Source organism: Misgurnus anguillicaudatus, chromosome 19 (assembly GCF_027580225.2).
Source record: "Misgurnus anguillicaudatus chromosome 19, ASM2758022v2, whole genome shotgun sequence".
NCBI lineage: Eukaryota > Metazoa > Chordata > Actinopteri > Cypriniformes > Cobitidae > Misgurnus > Misgurnus anguillicaudatus.
Window position 1 is genome coordinate 32,295,174 of NC_073355.2, and position 20,009 is coordinate 32,315,182.

Sequence of the window (20,009 nt, forward strand, 5' to 3'; positions counted from 1 at the left end):
TATTTACCCGTCTATCACGGTCATCTCTCTCTGCCTCAGCCATCTTGATTGTTGTTGTTATGCCCCCGGAAGTAATTGAAACTTCACAACTTTATTGTCCACTCGAGGCCAGAAAATTAACAGTGACATAATCGATTATGGCACTTTGCTGCATCGATGCTGAATCGTGCATGCGCACATTGCGATGCATCGCCGAATCGATTATTGTTGACACCCCCCTACTATTTAGACTGATCAGATAAAATTTACATGTTACTCTAAACGGAAATACATATTGATAGCTTCCACGCTTTTAAGTACACTTAAACTAACGCCAAATGCTAGTCGTATCTCTTAAATCCTCAGCTGATGCGTTATGTATCTTACTGGGATTTAGGCCGATCCTAGCCTGATTTCAGTCCTTACGGTAACTACGGATACATCGTTATTACTTGCAGTGCAAACATTTACCGAGCGACACAAAATAAAACCAAAGATAACAATTTATTAACCATGAAAAAACATAATTCTGAAGCCAATTTACATTTAAATGAAAAACCATTGCATACCTGGTAAAAATAAAGATCAGTAAAATGAAATACATGATGCTGCATGTGTCAAAGATACAGCATCATGGAGTGAATTTCCAAGTAAAGAAAATCCCCCTGAATCATTTACAACATTTCCTTAAATATCCACAGAGTTATTTGAGAAATTTGTTACTGATTGGTTGATGTAAAACTCAGGGCTCTTCTTAATTTGCATACAGTGGGTGATTGGTTTATGTTTAGGATGGGAGGTGTCTATCAACATTGCATGAAGTTTGCTTACACTTTAACATTGAATTCTGTTGTTATATAAGTGAGACCATTGTAACAACTTGCATTGAGATATTTCAATTGAAAACAAATAAGATCAGTTTCAGATTCTTTGTGAAAATAAATTGACTTTACAGTACTGACAAGCTTAAGCATAAAAAACACTGCCACAACATTATTTTTTACCCAGGCTCAAGTCTCACAATCTAACTATGAGATTAATAGCATCAAAGTTTGATTTCAATCATTGATTTCAATTTATGTTTTCACAGTGTGTTTTTTACTTTACGAAAAATTATTTTATGTAGACACAGTCAAAGTTTTACAGACTGGATCACCTTTGTCACTTTATAATTACCTGCACTACATCCTAATACTGTGAAATTATTATTATTATTTTATTGTGTATTGTTATTTCATATTCACACTGTATTTTGCCTTTTTGTATTTATTCTGATCTATGGTGGTTTTTCCTTTATTGTGTATTCTTTTATATTTTTATTGTCTTAACGTATTGTTTCATATGCCCTTTACACCATTTTTATTGGGAGAAATGTACAAAATGTGAATTTTATTGTACAGTCAAAGTACAGACGAGAGTAATAGTCTTAAATCTTAAGGTCTAAGATGTAGTGCCATCCATGTTCCACCTGACTTACTGTAACTAAACTGGCAGCATTTTTGCACAGTGCATCATAACGTCATGTGATTCTTTGATAATGTGCTCTAAAACACCATTGTTACCTTTAAGCAATAAAAGAAATCCCTTTCATCTGATCTTTTAGATACCCTTTTCTTTCCAGGCTTACTGGCATATAAACATGTTACGTAGGCAGTGACACTATACCCTTTGTTTTTATATGTAGAAGTATTTAAGAATAATAACAATGAGTGTCTGTCATATAAGTTATAAGAAATGTTTCACAAGTTATAAAGGTATGTGTGAAAGGTTAACAGGCGTGTTTTAAAAATACTGACAGCAGGCTAAGGAAAGAATACTAGGTGTGTCAGATGGAAACTTTGGTTGTGAGGGCACAAGAAATCCCAATGAGACAGCAGTTCTTGCGCTGTATCATCAAAAATTATTACGAAGAAAAAACGAAAGGATGATTTTTCGGCTAATTGTGTGTGTTGCTGGGATATTACTTCTTAACATAGCAGGTGAGTTTTGCACAATTTATAAATCTTTTTTCATGTTAGTTAATGGCAATGCAATTTTTCTTGTTAGTTCATTAACATTTTTACATGTTAACAGTTACAAATTTTGTTGGAAAAATTATGTAATTATGAAATTACCATGAACTAAGATTAACTATATTTGATGTGTAAGCACTGTTCATTGTTAGTTCATAGCGAATGCAATAATTAATGTCATGGTAACCAAATGTTGCCAACACCCTTACGTTAGCTATAAATTTTATTTGAAGGTTTAAAAAAATTGTAAAACAATTGTTAATAGAATTATAGAAAACAAAACAAAAACAAAATGTTAAGAATATATTAAAGAAAATAATTACTATTAATAACAAATTACTAATAACTCATTCAGTTAATTTCATCCAAACATGTTAGTACATTTCTAATCTTGATTATTAAATTATACATTTCAAACTATTTGATATTAATAATTAATTTGTATATTAAAACAAATATAGGTATAAGTGCTCAAATGAAATGAAACTCATCTGTAGCTCTAAAGCATGACAGATTAACAATAGATGCTGTTTTTAACCTAAGAAAATCAGAGCATTTAAGATATTCTGTATATCACTTGTGTCTCTAACCATTTAAAACAAGGCAATACTCACCCCAGTTTTGAATATGTAGTTATATCCTCAATAACTATAAACCAAAGGCACACTGTGTTCTTAACAATGCCTAGATAAAAACAAAGATTGCAGGCTACACGAACCAGTTAATCTGCTTTGTAAAAGCATGCAAATGCTTTGTTTAAAAGAAACTCTCCAAAACCAAAGAGGCCTATAAACACTGAAATGTTTAAATCTTTAAATTTAAAATCACTTTGATCAGGTTGATAACAAAACAACTGTAATTATTTGTTGTTTTTGTCTCTTCAAACAGGCTGTCTCTGTCAGTTAAATGGTAAGTACTATTTTAATTGATCACAAAAAAATCACATTGTGAATTTTTCACATTCACTGTAGGTTTAAACTCATGTGAAATGATGTACATTAATTTTACTTTTGTATTATGTATTATATGAGAGGAACAAGATGGTTAACCAGAAATGTGTACTTAGAAATTAAATCGGTCGAATTTTAACATCTTTTCTTTTATCAGTGTGTGGCCAAGCTCCTTTCAACAACAAGATTGTTGGAGGGGAGGAAGCGACCACAGGGTCTTGGCCTTGGCAGGCCAGTATTCGGTTAATCGGTGGAGGTCATTTCTGTGGTGGTAGTCTCATCAATAAAGACTGGGTCTTATCTGCAGCTCACTGCTTCCAGAGGTATGAAATGCTCCAAAAATGAATAGTTCACCCAAGACTGAGAATTCTGTCTTTGTTTCCTGAACTCCATATTGCGTTTCAAACATGTAGGCTAAACCTCGCATCTGTAAAAACAAATGGACAACAATTAAAATATTGGGTAACGCTTTACGGTTGTTTTTGTTAACATTACTTGCCAAAAAGGAGGGAATAGATCTTCACATGGTGTTCCTGGATCTCGCAAATGCCTTTGGCTCAGTCCCTTACAACCTCCTGTAAACAGCCTTTGACTACTTTAGAGTCCCAGCAGCTCTAACAATCCTTGTCAAGGCCTACTTCAAGGATGTCCAACTCTGTGGGACAACAGCAGAGTACACCACAGCTTTGGAACACCTGTAAGTGGGAATCATGACCGGCTGCACCATCTCCCCACTGGCCTCCTTCACCCAGGCAATGGAGGTCATCATTAGGTTCTCTAGATGGACAGTTGGTCCCCAGTTAGAGCCTACATGGATGACCTCACACCTCTTACCACGACCCTGGTTTGCACTGTACGGCTATTAACTCCAATACAACACATGGGCTCACATGAAGGTCAAACCAAAGCAAGTCCAGAAGCATCTCCATCATCAAGTGGAAGCTGTCAGACCACCGCTTCAACATCAGCGAGGAACCCATCCCAACTGTCTCAGAGAAGCTAGTGAAGAGCCTAGGTCGTTGGTATGATGCCTCCCCTAAAGACAAAGAGCAAGTAGAGCAGCTTAGGAAGGAGGAAGCTGAAGCTCTGGTGCATGCAGTATGGACTACTTCCACGTCTCCTGTGGCCACTAACCCTCTATGAAGTCCTGCTCTCAAAGGTGGAAAAGCTGGAGAGACTGGTCAGCTCATATGTAAGGAAGTGACTTGGCCTTCCCAGGTGCCTCCGCAGTATTGGACTGTACGGTAAAAGGGATGCTACACCCGCCAATTGCCAGTCTGGTAGAGGAGTACAAGTGTGCCAAAGTCAGAGTGGAGATGATGCTATTGGATTCAAGCGATCCATTTGTAGCCCAAACAAACCCCCATCTTGGCCAACGGAAGGAAGTGGACCCCGTTGGCTGCAACTGAGCAGGCAAAGGCAGCACTCAGACACAAGGACATTGTGGGCTGAGTGCAGGAGGGGAGGAGTCGTCTTGTTCTTGGGGCCAGTACACCAGTGTGGAGCAAGGCCTCTCCATCTCAGAGAACCAAGATGGTGGTCCAGGAGGAACGTCTGGAGGAGGAAGCAAGGCAAAAGCAAGGGCAGTGGATGGCCTGGGAAGGAGTGGAGAAGAGGAAGATCTTCTGGAAAGAGCTGTGAGAGTTGGAGGCTTTCAGGGCAAGCTTTACCATCAAGGCTGCCAATGATATCCTGCCTTCTCTTGCAAACCTAAGCCTATAGTACGCCGAGGACCCCACGTGCCCTCTATGCCCAAGTCTAGCAACAATGAAACACATCTTCGTGGGATGCAAGACCAGCCTCACCCAAGGCCATTACACCTGGCGGCACAACCAGGTGCTGAAGTGTCTTGCTGCAGTGTTGGTAACTAAAGTTGATGGACAACTGTGAATGCCCTTTCTCTCCCATCATTCCAGTGGGAGCCAACACCATTTGTTCGGGAGGGTGAGGGTCAACCCAACCTCACCAGCATAAGATCAGACTCTGGTCAGCTGGGTAAAGCACAAGACTGGAAGCTGCAGGCAGACTTGAACAAAAAACTCTGCTTCCCAGCTGAAATTGCAGCCACCAACCGGTGACCAGACCTTGTTCTCTGGTCAGGCTTGATCAAGCTTGTCTACATCATCGAGCTCACCGTGCCCTGGGAGGGTGCAGTGGAGGAGGCCTATGAATGGAAAAGGCTGAGTGTAGGGCACAAATAAACCACGTTCATGAAACTTGCATCCATTTTGAAGCTTGAAATCCTGCCCCATTGTGTCCTGAACACACATTGTGATTTTTTTCTGTGTTCCCGACCCCGGTAGAAAGAAAATCACATAGATTTACTACCACGTAAAGTTGATGAGTCAATACTGACAGAGTTTTTAGCATTGGGCGAACAACTCCTCTGTCAGTGCAACACATATTCCTGTACATTGATAAAAATAATCTAACTTTGTTTATCTGACTTTGTTTAGCGTCAGCCATGGTGCATCTAGTATTTCCGTCTCTTTGGGACGTCAGACCTTATCAGGCTCAAACCCAGATGCAATAACTAAGACAGTAAGTCAAGTCATCACTCATTCCAGCTACAGCGCAAATACCCAAAACAACGACATAGCTCTCGTAAAGCTCTCGTCTTCTGTGACTTTCACCGATTACATACGACCTGTCTGTCTGGCTGCTAGTGGTAGCACAATTGATGCAGGAGCTAAGACCTGGATCACAGGATGGGGAACACTCAATGCAGGAGGTAAGCAACCTTTGCTTAAAAAACACATCCAAGATTCAAGTGTTGCAGTGTTTGAAGTTATGACATTTCAAAAAATTTATGTCACAGATTCCTCGCTTCCAGACACACTGCAGGAGGTACAGATACCGACTGTGAGCAACACTGATTGTAATAAGGCTTATGGTATTATTACAAGCAACATGCTGTGTGCTGGTCTTACCTCGGGGGGCAAAGATTCATGCCAGGTAAGACATCTGTACTGTAGGACATCTACTCATAGTTTTCACTGTGTAGTGGCAGAGATGTTAAATGTTAAATGGTTTATTCATGCCAGGGAGACTCTGGAGGTCCAATGGTCTATAAAAACGACTCCCTATGGATTCAGCCTGGAATTGTGAGTTTCGGGAGAAGTTGCGCTGAACCCGGCTTTCCTGGTGTGTACACCAGAGTGTCTCAATACCAGTCTTGGATCAACTCTTACACAAGCAGCGATCCGCCTGGATTTGTCAAATTTGCTGCAAACGGTGGTTCATCTAACCTTCACCACTATCTTCCTCACACATTATTCATCTTCATACTTTATCTCGTTTTGTAAAATGATATAAGAAGAGAATACAGATGAGGGATGAGAGTTTGCTATGTGCACTCCTATAAATAAGTAAAGGTCTTAATCTTGTTGTTTATTTATCTTTGTTTAAAACATAAAAACACTGAGGCACTTTAAAACATAATAATAAGCAAATTTCAGTTTATTAAGTTTAACATTAACACAACAATTCATCTACATAGTTTTTTAAAATCACAATCACAGTCTCTTTATTAACATAGTCTGTTCAATGTTTTTTTTAAATTTATGTTATTTTTTATTTCTGTGATTTATGGTGGTCATTTTAACTGACTGCGAATTTCATTTAAACCATTAAGAGAAACACAACACAAGATCCACTGCAAATGCACACCAGTCTTGTATTAACATTTACATTTATTTGTTAATTACTTTGATCCAAAGAGATTTATAGATGAGAAAGCATTTAACCAACAATAAGCAACCAAATTGCACACTGAAATAAACAAAAGTATAAAGCTGTGCTTAATTGTTACTGATTACATTCTATGATGTTTTTTTCTGTATTACTCCTTAAGCACAATGATCATTTATGTTTTAGGACTGAACAACACGCAAAATAAAACCAAAGCAGATTGCAGTTTATTTATTTTTTTGTAATTGTCAAGCCCATATATAGTTACTTTTAATGTGCTATGATAATTTTCCCCCTTTAGTCAATAAGTTGAGGTGAGTTAAGGGGCACATTTGTTCCTTAACTAAAATTTAAATTACCTTAGCAGTTCATAAAGTAGAGAAAATACCATACATAACTATGGTTGGTTCATCCTTAACAGACCTAAGAAAAAAAACAGGTGTTATAGCATGGATATAATTATATGTAGCTGAATAACTTACAAATGTTTCGCTGTCATGCACAAAATGACAGAAATGTAAAAAAAAATACTAAATTAGAAAGTGAAGTTAGAGTAGAATTTAGGAAAGGATGCCACCTGACGTTAAAGCGGTGCTGCTGCAGGTACGTTTGCCCGCGAAATTAACCCCTTCAGAAACTGTTTTTCAAGCAACTTCACGTTGCTTCAGTCGTGTTGTTTGTTATAATATGTGATTTAATAATGTATTGTGATTAGCTAAAGTGTTTGTAATTGACGTATGTGATGATGTGTGAAAAGTATTTTCGGTTGCATTTTCAGTAGTAAAGAGAACCTTGTGATTTGAAGGCACGATCTGCTCTCTGGGGTCTTATTTGTTCACGTAACAGTGTTCATTGTCGTGGACAAAAATCTATTAAAATAGGGGTTGGCACAAATTCTTTTTAAAAATTAGGTCTGAAGGATTTAAAACATACAGCAATGTTATACTGGAAGAAGTATAATAGGTTTGCAAGAAACCAGTTTCCAGTGCATAACGTCATGTGACTCTTTGATAATGTGCTAAAACACCATTATTACCTTTAAGCAATAAAAGAAATCCCTTTCATCTGATCTTTTAGATACCATTTGCTTTCCAGGCTTACTGGCAATTTTTCTCAGTTGCTTAAACACATTTCTTGAAACTATGCCTCATATTCTCAAAACAGTAAACACAATTGCATAACATCTCACCCCCCTGCTGAAAAAAACAATAAAACCATTGGGCTACAGAAAATTCTAATGGTTTCCATTAAAATACCAATAGGAACCATTAGCTTTTACCATTAAAGCCACTACACTGTAGTGTGTTTTGGGCCATATTCCATTGGAACCAATACATATTCAATTGGAACCAATACATAGAACCAATACATACCATTAGAGACCAACAAAAACCAATACACTGTAGTGTGTTTTGTGCCATTTTCCATTAGAACCAATACATAGAACCAATTGAACCAATACATACCATTAGAGATCAACAAAAACCAATATACTGTAGTGTGTTTTGGGCCATATTCCATTAGAACCAATAAAGATTTACACTCAAAACCAGACTTTTCCCTCAGGCAACACACACAAGCTTTCAAAAACACACACACTACAACAGTATTACACACTGGTGCAATAAATTTAAGACAATATATCCAAAACTGGTAAGTTGCTTGCTTGTGGTTCTCTCGCTCAAAAACCTTTTCACATGACAAAAAAGACACAATCAATATCAAACAATCACTTGACAAGGGAAATGTAGTAGGTGCAGTATTTCTAGATTTAAAAAAGGCATTTGATACAGTCAATCACAAGACCTTAATTTCTAAATTAGCTAAGTTTAATTTATCTAAAAAGTCATTATTTTGGTTTGAATCATATTAAAAAAATTGTGAACAATGTGTTACAATTAATAATGTGAGATCCACCTTTCTCAAAATTGAAACGGGGATCCCTCAAGGCACGGTTTTGGGACCTATACTTTTTAGTCTCTACATTAATGATTTGCCAAATGTATGTTCAGATTAAGGTCTGCAGATGTATGCAGATGACACAGTGGCATCTGGTAATACTTTTAATATTGTGGCTGATAAATTGAATGCCAACCTAGACAAAATATCATCTTGGCTGGCCTCATCCTGTTTAGTTTCAAATGCTAAAAAAACAAACTCTGTCTGCTTTTCCATTAAAAAACGACCTGTAACACAACTATTGAATGTACAAATAAATGGAGAGCTTGTTGAGCAAGTATCTGAAGTGAAGTATCTGGGAAAAATTATAGACTATCAATTGAATTTTAAAAGTCATATCAAGAAAATTAGTAAAACCATTAGGGCAAACTTGGGCTGTTTTAGGATGATACGAAATTGCTTGACTCTTGACTGTGCTTTTATTTTTATAAACTCTATGATTTTTTCACATATATCATATGGCTTGACTACATGGTCCCAAGCTCACCAGTCATCAGTTAATTCGATGGAGTGTCTTTATAATCGAGCTTTGAAAATCCTGGACGAGAAGAGAATAAGGTACCATTATTGCAAAATCTTGAGCAAATATAAGGTTTTAAGTTTTGCTAATTTTATCTCTTTGCATCTTATTAAATTAGTTTTCAAATGCCTAAATAACACTGCACCCCCACCTCTTTGCAAACTAATAACAAAATTGCAAAATTGTACTAGATCCACCCGAGCAGCGTTAAATGGCAATTGCATTATCCCTTACCGTAGAACATTATTTGCCCAAACTGCCTTTTCAATAAAAGGGGTGAAATTATGGAATTCTCTGCCAGGCCACTTGAAATGTATTCCAACATTTTTCACTTTTAAAAAACACATATTAAATTGTGGCTAATTCAGGAACAAAATTGCTCTCATATTTAGTTTTTATACTGTGTTCTTTTTGTACTTAATTTAAATTGGTTCTTACTTCACTTTTAATAATGTTTGTCTGTATTTTTTTCTTTTCTTTTTTTAACTAAAAGCCCCACTAGGGACAAGTGTTGTAAACTAGCTTCGACTAAAAACACTTCGATACATACATCAAATGACTGTTTGCAGTGTATTAATGTCTCTTCTTTGTATCTGTCCCTACTAAAATAAACGTAAATAAATAAATTCATTAGCACATTTTGATTCATTTATGTGCTACACAGCACAACTCTAAAACATTTTTTTTTAAATATTCCTCCTCAACATTTCATCTTTGTTCTGGGTCAGGCCAGAGAATCACAGGCTATATTGGTCCTAGCCAAACAGCGAAGGTAAAATCCTCTTGCATGATCCACCCCTGGCATTCACCTACTGATATTTTGATCTGTATGCAAGGCAATTTGGTGCATTTTTTTATTCCAGTAGCATAATCCAATAGTGTATGCACACTAAAGTTACTGTACAGAGCAGTCTTACTGTAAGTACATCTATCTGTTTTCCTCCCTGAAGGCTCTGAAGATGGAGGCAACAGTGAAGTGACTCAAATTAGGCTTTACTTAGTGCTCACCCTCCCTTATAGTCATACCATTGACAAGGACATGGTCAGCTAGAGTCGCTCGAATTTCATCTGAGACTGTTCACATTGCCTTTCGTTTCCCTATTCCTCCTCAACATCACGTCTTTGTTCTAGGTCAGGCCAGAGAATCTCATCCTCCTCTTTCACCACGTCCTCCTCCTCTTCCTACTTCTTCACCAGGTCTTCTCCCTCCTCTTTCACCACGTCCTCGTTCTTTCTCTCCTCCTCTTAGTCCTCCTCTTCCTGTCCCTCCTCCTCCTCGACCTATTTCTTCATCATGTCCTCCCTCTCCTCCTTCGCCATATCCTCCTTCCCTCCCTTCTCCTTCACCATGTCCTCCTCCTTCACCACGCCCTCTTCCTCTCCCTCCTCCTCTTCCTCCTCCTTCTCCTCAACATATTCCTTCATTTCTCTGTGGATCCAATTTTCCAACGCTCAGTGAACTGATTCAGGCCTATTGAAGGATCTGATTGATGTGTGTTCAATTTTGACTCTTAGTCTTTCCACCTTGGTAATTGTTTGCTAATTGAGCCTAAGCTGTGCTGACTTGAGTGAACAGTATTGAATGCTAGTGCTTTCCATATGACCAGATGGTGTAAGCACTGAGAAATGTAGGGATTTGTGTGTAGAGTTTTGCAGGAACAGTTCACCAAATCTAACTCATTAAAGCAGGGGAATATTGTTTATAGTTTAGCAAAACGGTTGTGCTTCTTGAAAAATGGCGTTATGGTTTTGAAATTTTAGTTCAAAAGCCTGGTTATAGGGGTAAAACATTACTGGTGTGCATTTTGAGACAAAACAAAGGGCACTGATGTATTTTAAAATATGCCAGTGCACATTGTTTTCAGTTTGCACAGCTCTTACATTTATTTTAATCTAGGACTAATCTAATCCCTGTCTAGGAAACACCCATAGTGTTTTAGCAAACTGTAAACATGTTACGTAGGCATTGACACTGCCCTTTGTTTTTATATGTAGAAGTATAAAAGAATAACAATGAGTGTCTGTCCGATAACAATAAATGTTTCACAAGTATAACAGGTCTGTGTTGTTAAAGGTAAACAGGTGTGTTTTAAAGGTATTGAAAGAATAGCCTATATGTGTGTTAGATGGAAACTTTAGTTGTGAGGGCACAAGAAATCCTAATGAGACAGTAGTTCTTGCACTGTGTCATCAAAAATTATTACGAAGAAAAAACATTAGTTGATCATTAGGATGATTTTTCGGCTAATTTTGTGTGTTGCTGGGGTACTACTTCTTAACATAGCAGGTGAGTTTTGCAGCATTTATTAATCTTTATGTTAGTTAATGGCTATGCAATTGTTCATGGTAGTTCATCGTTCATTAAAATTGTTACATGTTAACAGTTACAAATTTTGTCGGGAAAATGTTATGAAATGACCATGAACTAAGATTAACTAAGATTTGTTGTGTTAGTACTGTTCATTCTTAGTTCATGTTAGTTTATGCACTAACTAATGTTAACGCAACCAAATGTTGCCAACAACCTTATGTCTGCTATAATTTTTATTTGAATGTTTAAATAAAAGATAAATCTGAAACAATTGTTAATGCAATTATAAAAAAGTTTTAAGAATAGTCAATAATAAATTATTAAAATAATATTAAAATAAATAATAAAATAATTAACTGATTCAGATAATTTAATACAAAGATATTAAATTGATTATTAAATTGCTGCCACTGATTAAACTCTTTTATATTAATTATTAATTTGTATATTAAAAGAAATCTAGGTAAGTGCTATAAGCTACCCGTTCTCACCAAGATGCGTACAAATGACACGCAGTGTGATTATCGTGCAATAGATACGTCAAATTCCGATTTTGCGTGCATATGATACGCCAGTCCTTCCCATTCACTTATATGGCGAATCGTTTCGTGACGTTTTATTTATTGTTTTCTCATTTGTTTTCTGTTTTTTAAACCATTTTCGCTTGGGTTTAGGGCCAGATTTCACATTTATTTAAGCAGGTTATTTAATATACAGGTTTCTCTATGTTTTTATCTATATTGATGCCATGGTCGCGTGGAGTTGGGGTTAGAGTTGGGGTTTGGGTTAGGATGTCATTTTTATATAACAAAAAGTTGTTCTAACCCTAAACCCAAGCGAAAATGGTAAAAAAAACAGAAAACAAATGAGAAAACAATAAATAAAACGTCACGAAACGATTCGCCATATAAGTGAATGTATTGCACGATAATCACACTGCGTGTCATTTGTACGCTTTTTGGTGAGAATGGGTTGGCTATAATATAATGAAACTCATCTGTAGCTAGTATGCTGTTTTTAACCTAAGAAAATCAAAGCATTAAACTTATTTTGGATATCACTTGGGTCTAACCTTCTAAAATTTGTAGTTAAATATGTAGTTATATCCTAGTTATGATCCAAAAACCCACTGTGTCCTTAACAAAGCCTAGCTAAAAACAAAGATTGCAGGCTACATTCTTAAAATTAATGTGTTAAATTAACACATCTTGTGTCTAGTTAAGGACAACACATCTAATGTTTTGTCTTTAACTTAACACACATCTGTGCTATTTTTGGAACAACACACTTTGTGTTATTTTTACACATCTTGTGTTGTCCTTTTTATTTATTTAAACTCAAAATCAACACGAAATGACACATACTGTGTTAAAATAACACATAATGTGTTAAATAGTTTAACAAAAAACAATGTGTTAAAATTAACACATCCTTTCTTTGAGTGTATAAACACTAAAATGTAGCTTTAAATCACTTTGATCAGTTTGATAACATAACAACTGTAATTATTTAATGTTTTTGTCTCTTCAAACAGGCTGTCTCTGTCAGTTAGATGGTAAGTACTATTTCAAATCATCACAAAACATCACATTGTGAATGTTTCACATACATTGTAGGTTTGAAGCCATTTGAAATGATGAACATTCATTATACTTTTGTATTATGTATTATAAAAGTGAAACAAGATGGTTAATATGTACTAAGAAAGTAAATCTGTTGAATTTTAACATCTTTCTTTTATCAGTATGTGGCCAAGCTCCTTTCAACAACAAGATTGTTGGAGGGGAGAACGCGACCACAGGGTCTTGGCCTTGGCAGGCCAGTATCCGGTTTATCAGCAGTGGAAGTCATTTCTGTGGTGGTAGTCTCATCAATAAAGACTGGGTCTTATCTGCAGCTCACTGCTTCCCGAGGTATGAAATGCTTCAAAAAGGAAATAGTTCACCCAAGACTGAGAAATTCTGTCTTTGTTATGACCTCCATATTGCTTTTCAAACATGTACATCTTGCATCTGCAAAAACAAAACAGGACAACAATTAATTATTGGGTAATGCTTTACTATAATAAAGCAATAAGCCCCAAGAAGCAGTGGGTTACCAGTGCATTTTATAACAGCTAAGGGGCGTTGTTAGGTACGAGGCGAACCCCCTTACAGTGCCGGTCTTTCCTATACGCAAACTAGGCAATTTGCATAGGGCCCCGCACCACTAGAGGGCCCCCTTGATCTCAGAATTATTTAAAAACCATTATATCAAAGAAAAATTATTATTATGTTTAATGAAAACAAGGCGCTATAATTTAAATAATTTGCAAACTTCCGAATTTATGCGGGTTTTTAAAAATACTTAATGATTTCTTAAATCAGTGATATACTCGGACAACATGCAGGCAGTCTCTCAATCCGAAGGCTGCAGCCTTCAGAGGTCACATTTGTAGGCTGCATATGCGTCATAAAAACGTATTTCAGAATATTAACAATTATAATGTTGACTATTATTCTTAGTTAATGGTTAATTGTTATATTATGTTTATGACTTGCAAATGAAATGCTCATTTAACTTAAATAAATCAGGCTTGATGACGTATGCAGCGCGCATATGCGACATCCGGAGGTTGCAGCCTTCAAATTTAGAAACGGCCGCGTGGATGACGCAGAAGAGATGCGCATATTATATGCCCCCCATTGATTTAAAACAAAGCTATCCGTCTGGGGCAGAATAAAGGGGAAAAAACGTGAAGCAAGGGAACAAGATAAAGGATTTGCGCGAGCAGATTACATATATAGTCAATGCAAAGACGCATCCACACGCGTCCTAGCATGGGGCGATGCAAATGACGCGAATTGGGTGACGCAATTGCCGCGAAAACACGCGCTTTTCCCTTTGAACTTCAAGAACGCGCTCTCGCGCAGGATAATTTGACATCATGAGAGAGAGAGAGAGAGAGAGAGAGAGAGAGAGAGAGAGAGAGAGAGAGAGAGAGAGAGAGAGAGAGAGAGAGAGAGATAAAAATTGTGCCCACTTTGAGAAAAAATATTAGAAGACTATAAATTTGTAAAGGATTAAAGTCCTATGTCACTCGTTTAATTACAGTATGTTAACTGGATAACACTGGATATAACTCATTGTATAGTTTATTAAAATAATGTATTTTGATTACACAAATCAAACCTAACTATATGATTGTTTTAGCTGCTGACCAGCATAGGGAATCTCTATAAGACATGTTGCTGATACAGTACTGTGTGTTGTACCTTATCTTGTTAATTGAGTCTTTTTGGGCATCTTATGCCTAGAATTATTTAAGGAGATTGATTCTTTTAACTTCCTTTAAAGTTTGATCAATTGTGCATAATGACATGTGCAACAAATGGATATAGAGTGTCAAACTCATAGATTTGCAATATTTAAAATCAGACACTATTTTTAAAATATTTGGGGTCAACGTCTGTGACAGCTTTAAAGGGACACTTCATCATTTTGCATCATTGAAAGAAGGAAGTGCAATATCTTTGTTGAGGGAGTGAGACTACAAACACCCCTTTTCTTTGTAAAATAGGCACCAAATTCTAAATGTATGTTACATTTCGACTACAAATATAACACTTTCAATAAAGATTAATGTTTTTACGGGTGAAATGCTCTTTTAAAGCTGAAACTTATCAAATCCTATCAGAGGTCCAGAATGTCATTGAAACACACCAGTGGCTTTGCTGTCATCAGTATTAAACATGTTACCCCTCGAAGTACCCCTCCCCACAGAGCCCCCCCCCCCCACATAACAAATCCCAATTTAACCTCTGTGTATTAACAGTATGTATTTATATTCAATTTAATTTGATTCATTACATTCATTTAGATCAGGTTAATTTTTTAGTGCTTCTCACAGCACATTTTAAATCAAAACAACTTATCAGCAAATACATGTTTCATGTTATAATCAGCAAGTTTATCAGTCAGGGTTTCAAAGTAATGTGCATATGGGAATAATATACAGCTATCAGATAATACACTATGTGGTTAGTTAACAACTAACTAACAGCAACATTGACTGGGTTTTACCCAGATAGCACAGGTACGTCTGTAAGATGTCTGGTAAAGATCTGGAGATCTGGAATCCATCTGGTGTGTAAAAACATCTTATAAAGGAAAAGAGCTGCTTTACATACATTCTAAATCAAAAACGTCTTGCAAACATCTTCAATATGTCTATATGACATCTTTTAGGAGACGTCTCACAGACGTATTGCAGATGAGAAAACAATCTAAATAAGACATCTTGCAGAAGTAAACGCAGACATCAAATAGACGTCTTCAAGATGCATGTGTGCTATCAGGGTCTGAATACACTGACAGAGGGCCCCTCACAAAGCTTTGCTTAGGGCCCCCCAGCATCTAGGACCGGCACTGCCCCCTTAGCTGTTATAAAATGCACTGTAACACCACTGCTTCGCTGGGCTTATTGCGTTTATAAAACGGTTACTTCATATGCATGGAGGGTTTAATAAAATGAAACACAAATAAGTTGTAATTATATTTGTACAAATATTACTCTTCCGCCAAACAAAGTAGTTCCTCAGAATCAAGTGTGACTGAAACAGAGCGCAGTTACCAAACAACACAGACGCAGCAAAGACACAATGAAAATATGATTTAAGACTGTGGTGTTTATTTTTATTAATCACAGTTCAACTAATTTATACATTAAGATTTATGTTGTGCAACTGTTGAAGTGATGATCAAATATGCTTGGAAGCATGCTGAACTCTTTCCCCGTCAGCATTTTTTTTAAGTTGCCACCCAGTTTTAGTTTAATGCCTTACAGAAAATGATTTTTTTTAAATAAACATAAAGTATCAAATTAAAGATCAGACCATCCGCTTTAAAAAAAAAAAAGTTTCATCCTACCTTTCTTTGTTCTTTTATCACCTCTCAAATTGGGAGTACTTTGACTCGCCTGAAAAGTCCGCTCCCCTTCTCCCTCTCATAATGGGAGAGGGAGGGTGTTACTGCGCCGAGTCGAAGTACTCCCAAAAGTGCTATTACGCCATAAAATATAGTTCCTCTTTTAAATCCCCTTAGAAAAGCGCTACGTTTTATTTTGTACCACCAAACTTGCGCGTATAACTACTCGTCTTAAATAGGAAAAACGTTGATGTGTTTGGTCACTTCTAACTTTATCTCTAAATGGTACCATTGAATTAATGGGGCTAAGCTAAATGCTATCGAAGCGTCGCAGCGCGCTCCAGCGCTTACGTGCACGCACACAGATGATAGAGGGATGTATCAACAATTCTTAGTTAAGGTAATAACATATTTTAATATTGAAAATGAGTAGACTATTCCTTTAAGTGTTGAGTGAATGAGTCAGTGTTTAAGTTGGGTAAGATCGCCACCCAGTGGATAGCGGAAATATGAATTTGAGGTAAAAACTCAGCAGGGGACGTTTTATCTTTATTGACAAGATGACTCAACAATATTTATTGACATTTATCTGGATATCTCCTTTAATTGTGCAATTGTAGACAAATTAAAAATATGATTAAAGACTGTGGTGTTTATTTTCAGAAATCAGTACGCAGCAACAGTGGCGCAGTGATACTTATGTTATGCGGTTTGAACCGTGGGTTTAACGGAGTATTTTATCACGGCTTAGAACGAGTTATAACCAATCAGAATGAAGAACCAGAACTGCCCGTTTTATACTTTTTTTTATAAGGTTTGCGGTTAACCCCGCATTGTGGTGCCAAACACACACAATGTGAAACGAAGTAGGGTTAGACATTTAAAAGTTCTGCAGACAGGAGAAGAGATACAACAGTATAGCTTAAGACAGATATGCCGTTGGCTTTTTGAACGACTATTATGTACTATAGACGGTGGGTGATGTCACTGCCTGTGAGAATGTAAATGCAGTTGTCTCCATAGCCGTTTTATTGATTTGCATGTAAACGCACAAAAACAGTTTTCTATAATAAGCAGATTTTTGATAGTTATCTGCTTATTCTGTGCATGTAAACGGTATTCAGTCATTGAGACAACTTGCCCCAAACTGACATGTGCTTTTGGCTAAATCTCAGCGTTAGCTCAGTACGTCAGCTAAAGTTTCAAAAGACATGTTATTGTCTCCATTATTTTGTGTAAAATAATATTTTTTTGTACAATACCTAACAAAGTTGTATTGCAAAAAATTACTTTTAAAACAAAAAATAAGAAAATTGTGCTACCGTCAGATCTTGACCACATGTGAACACGAAGTTGACTATAAAAGAAGTCGTACACAAAGTGGCTATTTGATTTTTGAGAGAGAGCCTCTAGTGTATTTACGAACAGTGTGACAACTTACCCTTATTTCTTTCTGTGTAAATGACATAAAGTTGATGAGTCAATACTAACAGAAATTTCAGCATTAGGCAAACAACTTATGTGTCAGTGCAATACATATTGCTATACACTGAAAAAAATAACCAATCTTTGTTTATCCAACTTTGTTTAGCGTCAGCTACGGTGCAAGTTATATTTCCGTCTCTTTGGGATGTCAGACCTTATCAGGCTCAAACCCAAATGGAACAACTAAGACAGTAAGTCAAGTCATCACTCATTCCGGCTACAACTCAAATACTGAAATCAACGACATAGCTCTCGTAAAGCTCTCGTCTTCTGTGACTTTCACCGATTACATACGACCTGTCTGTCTGGCTGCTAGTGGTAGCACAATTGATGCAGGAGCTAAGACCTGGATCACAGGATGGGGAACACTCAATGCAGGAGGTGAGCAACCTTTGCTTAAAAACACATCCAAGATTCTAGTGTTGCAGTGTTTGAAATTATGACATTTTTACACTATTTATGTCACAGATTCTTCACTTCCAAACACACTGCAGGAGGTACAGATACCGATTGTGAACAACACTGATTGTAATAAGGCTTATGGTATTATTACAAGCAACATGCTGTGTGCTGGTTTTACCTCGGGGGGCAAAGATTCATGCCAGGTAAGAAGACATCTACTGTACTGTAGGACATCTGCTCATAGTTTTCACTGTGTAATGGCAGAGATGTTAAATGTTAAGTGGTTTATTATGCAGGGAGACTCTGGAGGTCCAATGGTCTATAAGAACGACTCCCTATGGATTCAGCCTGGAATTGTGAGTTTCGGGAGAAGTTGCGCTGAAGCCGGCTTTCCTGGTGTGTACACCAGAGTGTCTCAATACCAGTCTTGGATCAACTCTTACATAAGCAGCGATCAGCCTGGATTCGTCCACTTGGCTGCAATCGGTGGTTCATCTAACCTTCACCACTATCTTCCTCACACATTCTTCATCTTCTCACTTTATCTCTTTTTGTAAAATTATACAAGAAGAGAATACAGATAAGGGAGGAGAGTTTGCTATAAATAAGTGAAGGTTTTAATCATCGTTTATTTATCTCTGTTTAAAACATACTAACACTGAGGCACTTTAAAGCATAATTATAGGCAAATGTGAGTTTTTTTATGTTTAAGATTAACACAACAATTCATCTATACAGTTTTTTAATCACAAACACAATCTCTTTATTAACATTTTATTTCTGTGATTTAACTTATGGTGGTTATTTAGACTGACTGTGAATTTCATTTAAACCATTAAGAGCTCTAGTAGCCAACACAACACAAGATCCACTGCAAATGCACACCAGTCATAACATTTACTTGTATTAACATTTAAATTTATTTGTTAATTACTTTGATCCAAAGAGATTTATAGATGAGAAAGCATTTAACCAACAATAAGCAACCAAATTGCACACTAAATAATTATTACTGATTACATTCTGTGATGTTTTTTCCCGTATACTCCTTGATCATTTCTGTTTTAGGACTGAACAACACCCAAAATAAATGATAATTTTGATAATTTCCCCCTTTAGTCAATAAGTTGAGGTGAGTTTACGGACACATTTGTTCCACAACTAAAATTTAAATTACCTTAGCAGTTCATAAAGTGATGAAAATACCATACATAAGTTGGTTCATCCTTAACAGACCTAAGAAAATAGCATGGATATGATTATCTATAGCTGAATAACTTAAAAATGTTTCGCTGTCATGCACAAAATGACAGAAATTTAGAAATACAAAATTAGAACATGAAGTTGGAGTAGAATTTAGGAAAGGATGCCACCTGGCGCTAAAGCGGCGCAGCTGCAGGCACGTTTGCCCGCAAAATTAACCCCTTCGAAACTGTGTTTCAAGCAACTTTCAAACGTTGTTTCAATCGTGTTGTTTGTTATAATATGTGATTTAATAATGTATTGTGATTAGCTAAAGTGTTTGTAAGTGACGTATGTAAACAAGGGTTTTCGGTTGCATTTTCAGTAGTAAAGAGAACGATGTGATTTGAAGGCACTAACTGCTCTCTGGGGTCTTAGTGTTCATTGAAGTGGATAAAAATCTATTAAAAATAGGGGTTGGCACAAATTCTTTTAAAAATTAGGTCTGAAGGAGTTAAAACATACAGTAATGTTATAATAATAAAAAAAATACATATTTCACATTTCTCATGTTTCTTAATGTCCATCTAGTCAAGTTGCATATTCTCCCTTTT

The 20,009-nt window shown here is 36.5% G+C and overlaps 2 protein-coding genes across 3 annotated transcripts; both read left to right on the forward strand.

Moving 5' to 3' along the window:
• Positions 1-1,712: 1,712 nt before the first annotated feature.
• On the forward strand, positions 1,713-6,856 carry LOC129436348 (trypsin I-P1). 2 transcript variants are annotated; one of them, XM_055194433.2, is made up of 6 exons: positions 1,713-1,958; positions 2,880-2,900; positions 3,099-3,264; positions 5,404-5,672; positions 5,760-5,896; positions 5,986-6,856. In XM_055194433.2, exons 1-6 carry the CDS (start codon positions 1,904-1,906, stop codon positions 6,244-6,246), a joined length of 909 nt encoding a protein of 302 aa, XP_055050408.1. In that variant the 5' UTR covers positions 1,713-1,903; the 3' UTR covers positions 6,247-6,856. The 2 variants fall into 2 exon arrangements, with proteins under 2 accessions (XP_055050408.1, XP_055050407.1); XM_055194432.2 differs by having other exon boundaries at positions 1,723-1,958; positions 5,398-5,672.
• Positions 6,857-11,213: 4,357 nt separating this feature from the next.
• On the forward strand, positions 11,214-19,963 carry LOC129436362 (trypsin I-P1-like). The gene is made up of 6 exons (XM_073857490.1): positions 11,214-11,397; positions 12,956-12,976; positions 13,166-13,334; positions 17,918-18,192; positions 18,280-18,416; positions 18,510-19,963. The coding sequence occupies exons 1-6, from the start codon at positions 11,343-11,345 to the stop codon at positions 18,768-18,770; spliced, it is 918 nt and encodes a 305-aa protein (XP_073713591.1). The 5' UTR covers positions 11,214-11,342; the 3' UTR covers positions 18,771-19,963.
• Positions 19,964-20,009: the final 46 nt, after the last annotated feature.

Bases quoted from the DNA above. Each gene is read 5' to 3' on its own strand.
- LOC129436348 (XM_055194432.2), top strand. From the start codon at position 1,904: ATGATTTTTCGGCTAATTGTGTGTGTTGCTGGGATATTACTTCTTAAC. The intron at 2,901-3,098 runs GTAAGTACTATT...TTCTTTTATCAG, and splicing joins CTGTCTCTGTCAGTTAAATG to TGTGTGGCCAAGCTCCTTTC. The intron at 5,673-5,759 runs GTAAGCAACCTT...TTTATGTCACAG, and splicing joins GGGAACACTCAATGCAGGAG to ATTCCTCGCTTCCAGACACA.
- LOC129436362 (XM_073857490.1), top strand. From the start codon at position 11,343: ATGATTTTTCGGCTAATTTTGTGTGTTGCTGGGGTACTACTTCTTAAC. The intron at 13,335-17,917 runs GTATGAAATGCT...AACTTTGTTTAG, and splicing joins GCAGCTCACTGCTTCCCGAG to CGTCAGCTACGGTGCAAGTT. The intron at 18,193-18,279 runs GTGAGCAACCTT...TTTATGTCACAG, and splicing joins GGGAACACTCAATGCAGGAG to ATTCTTCACTTCCAAACACA.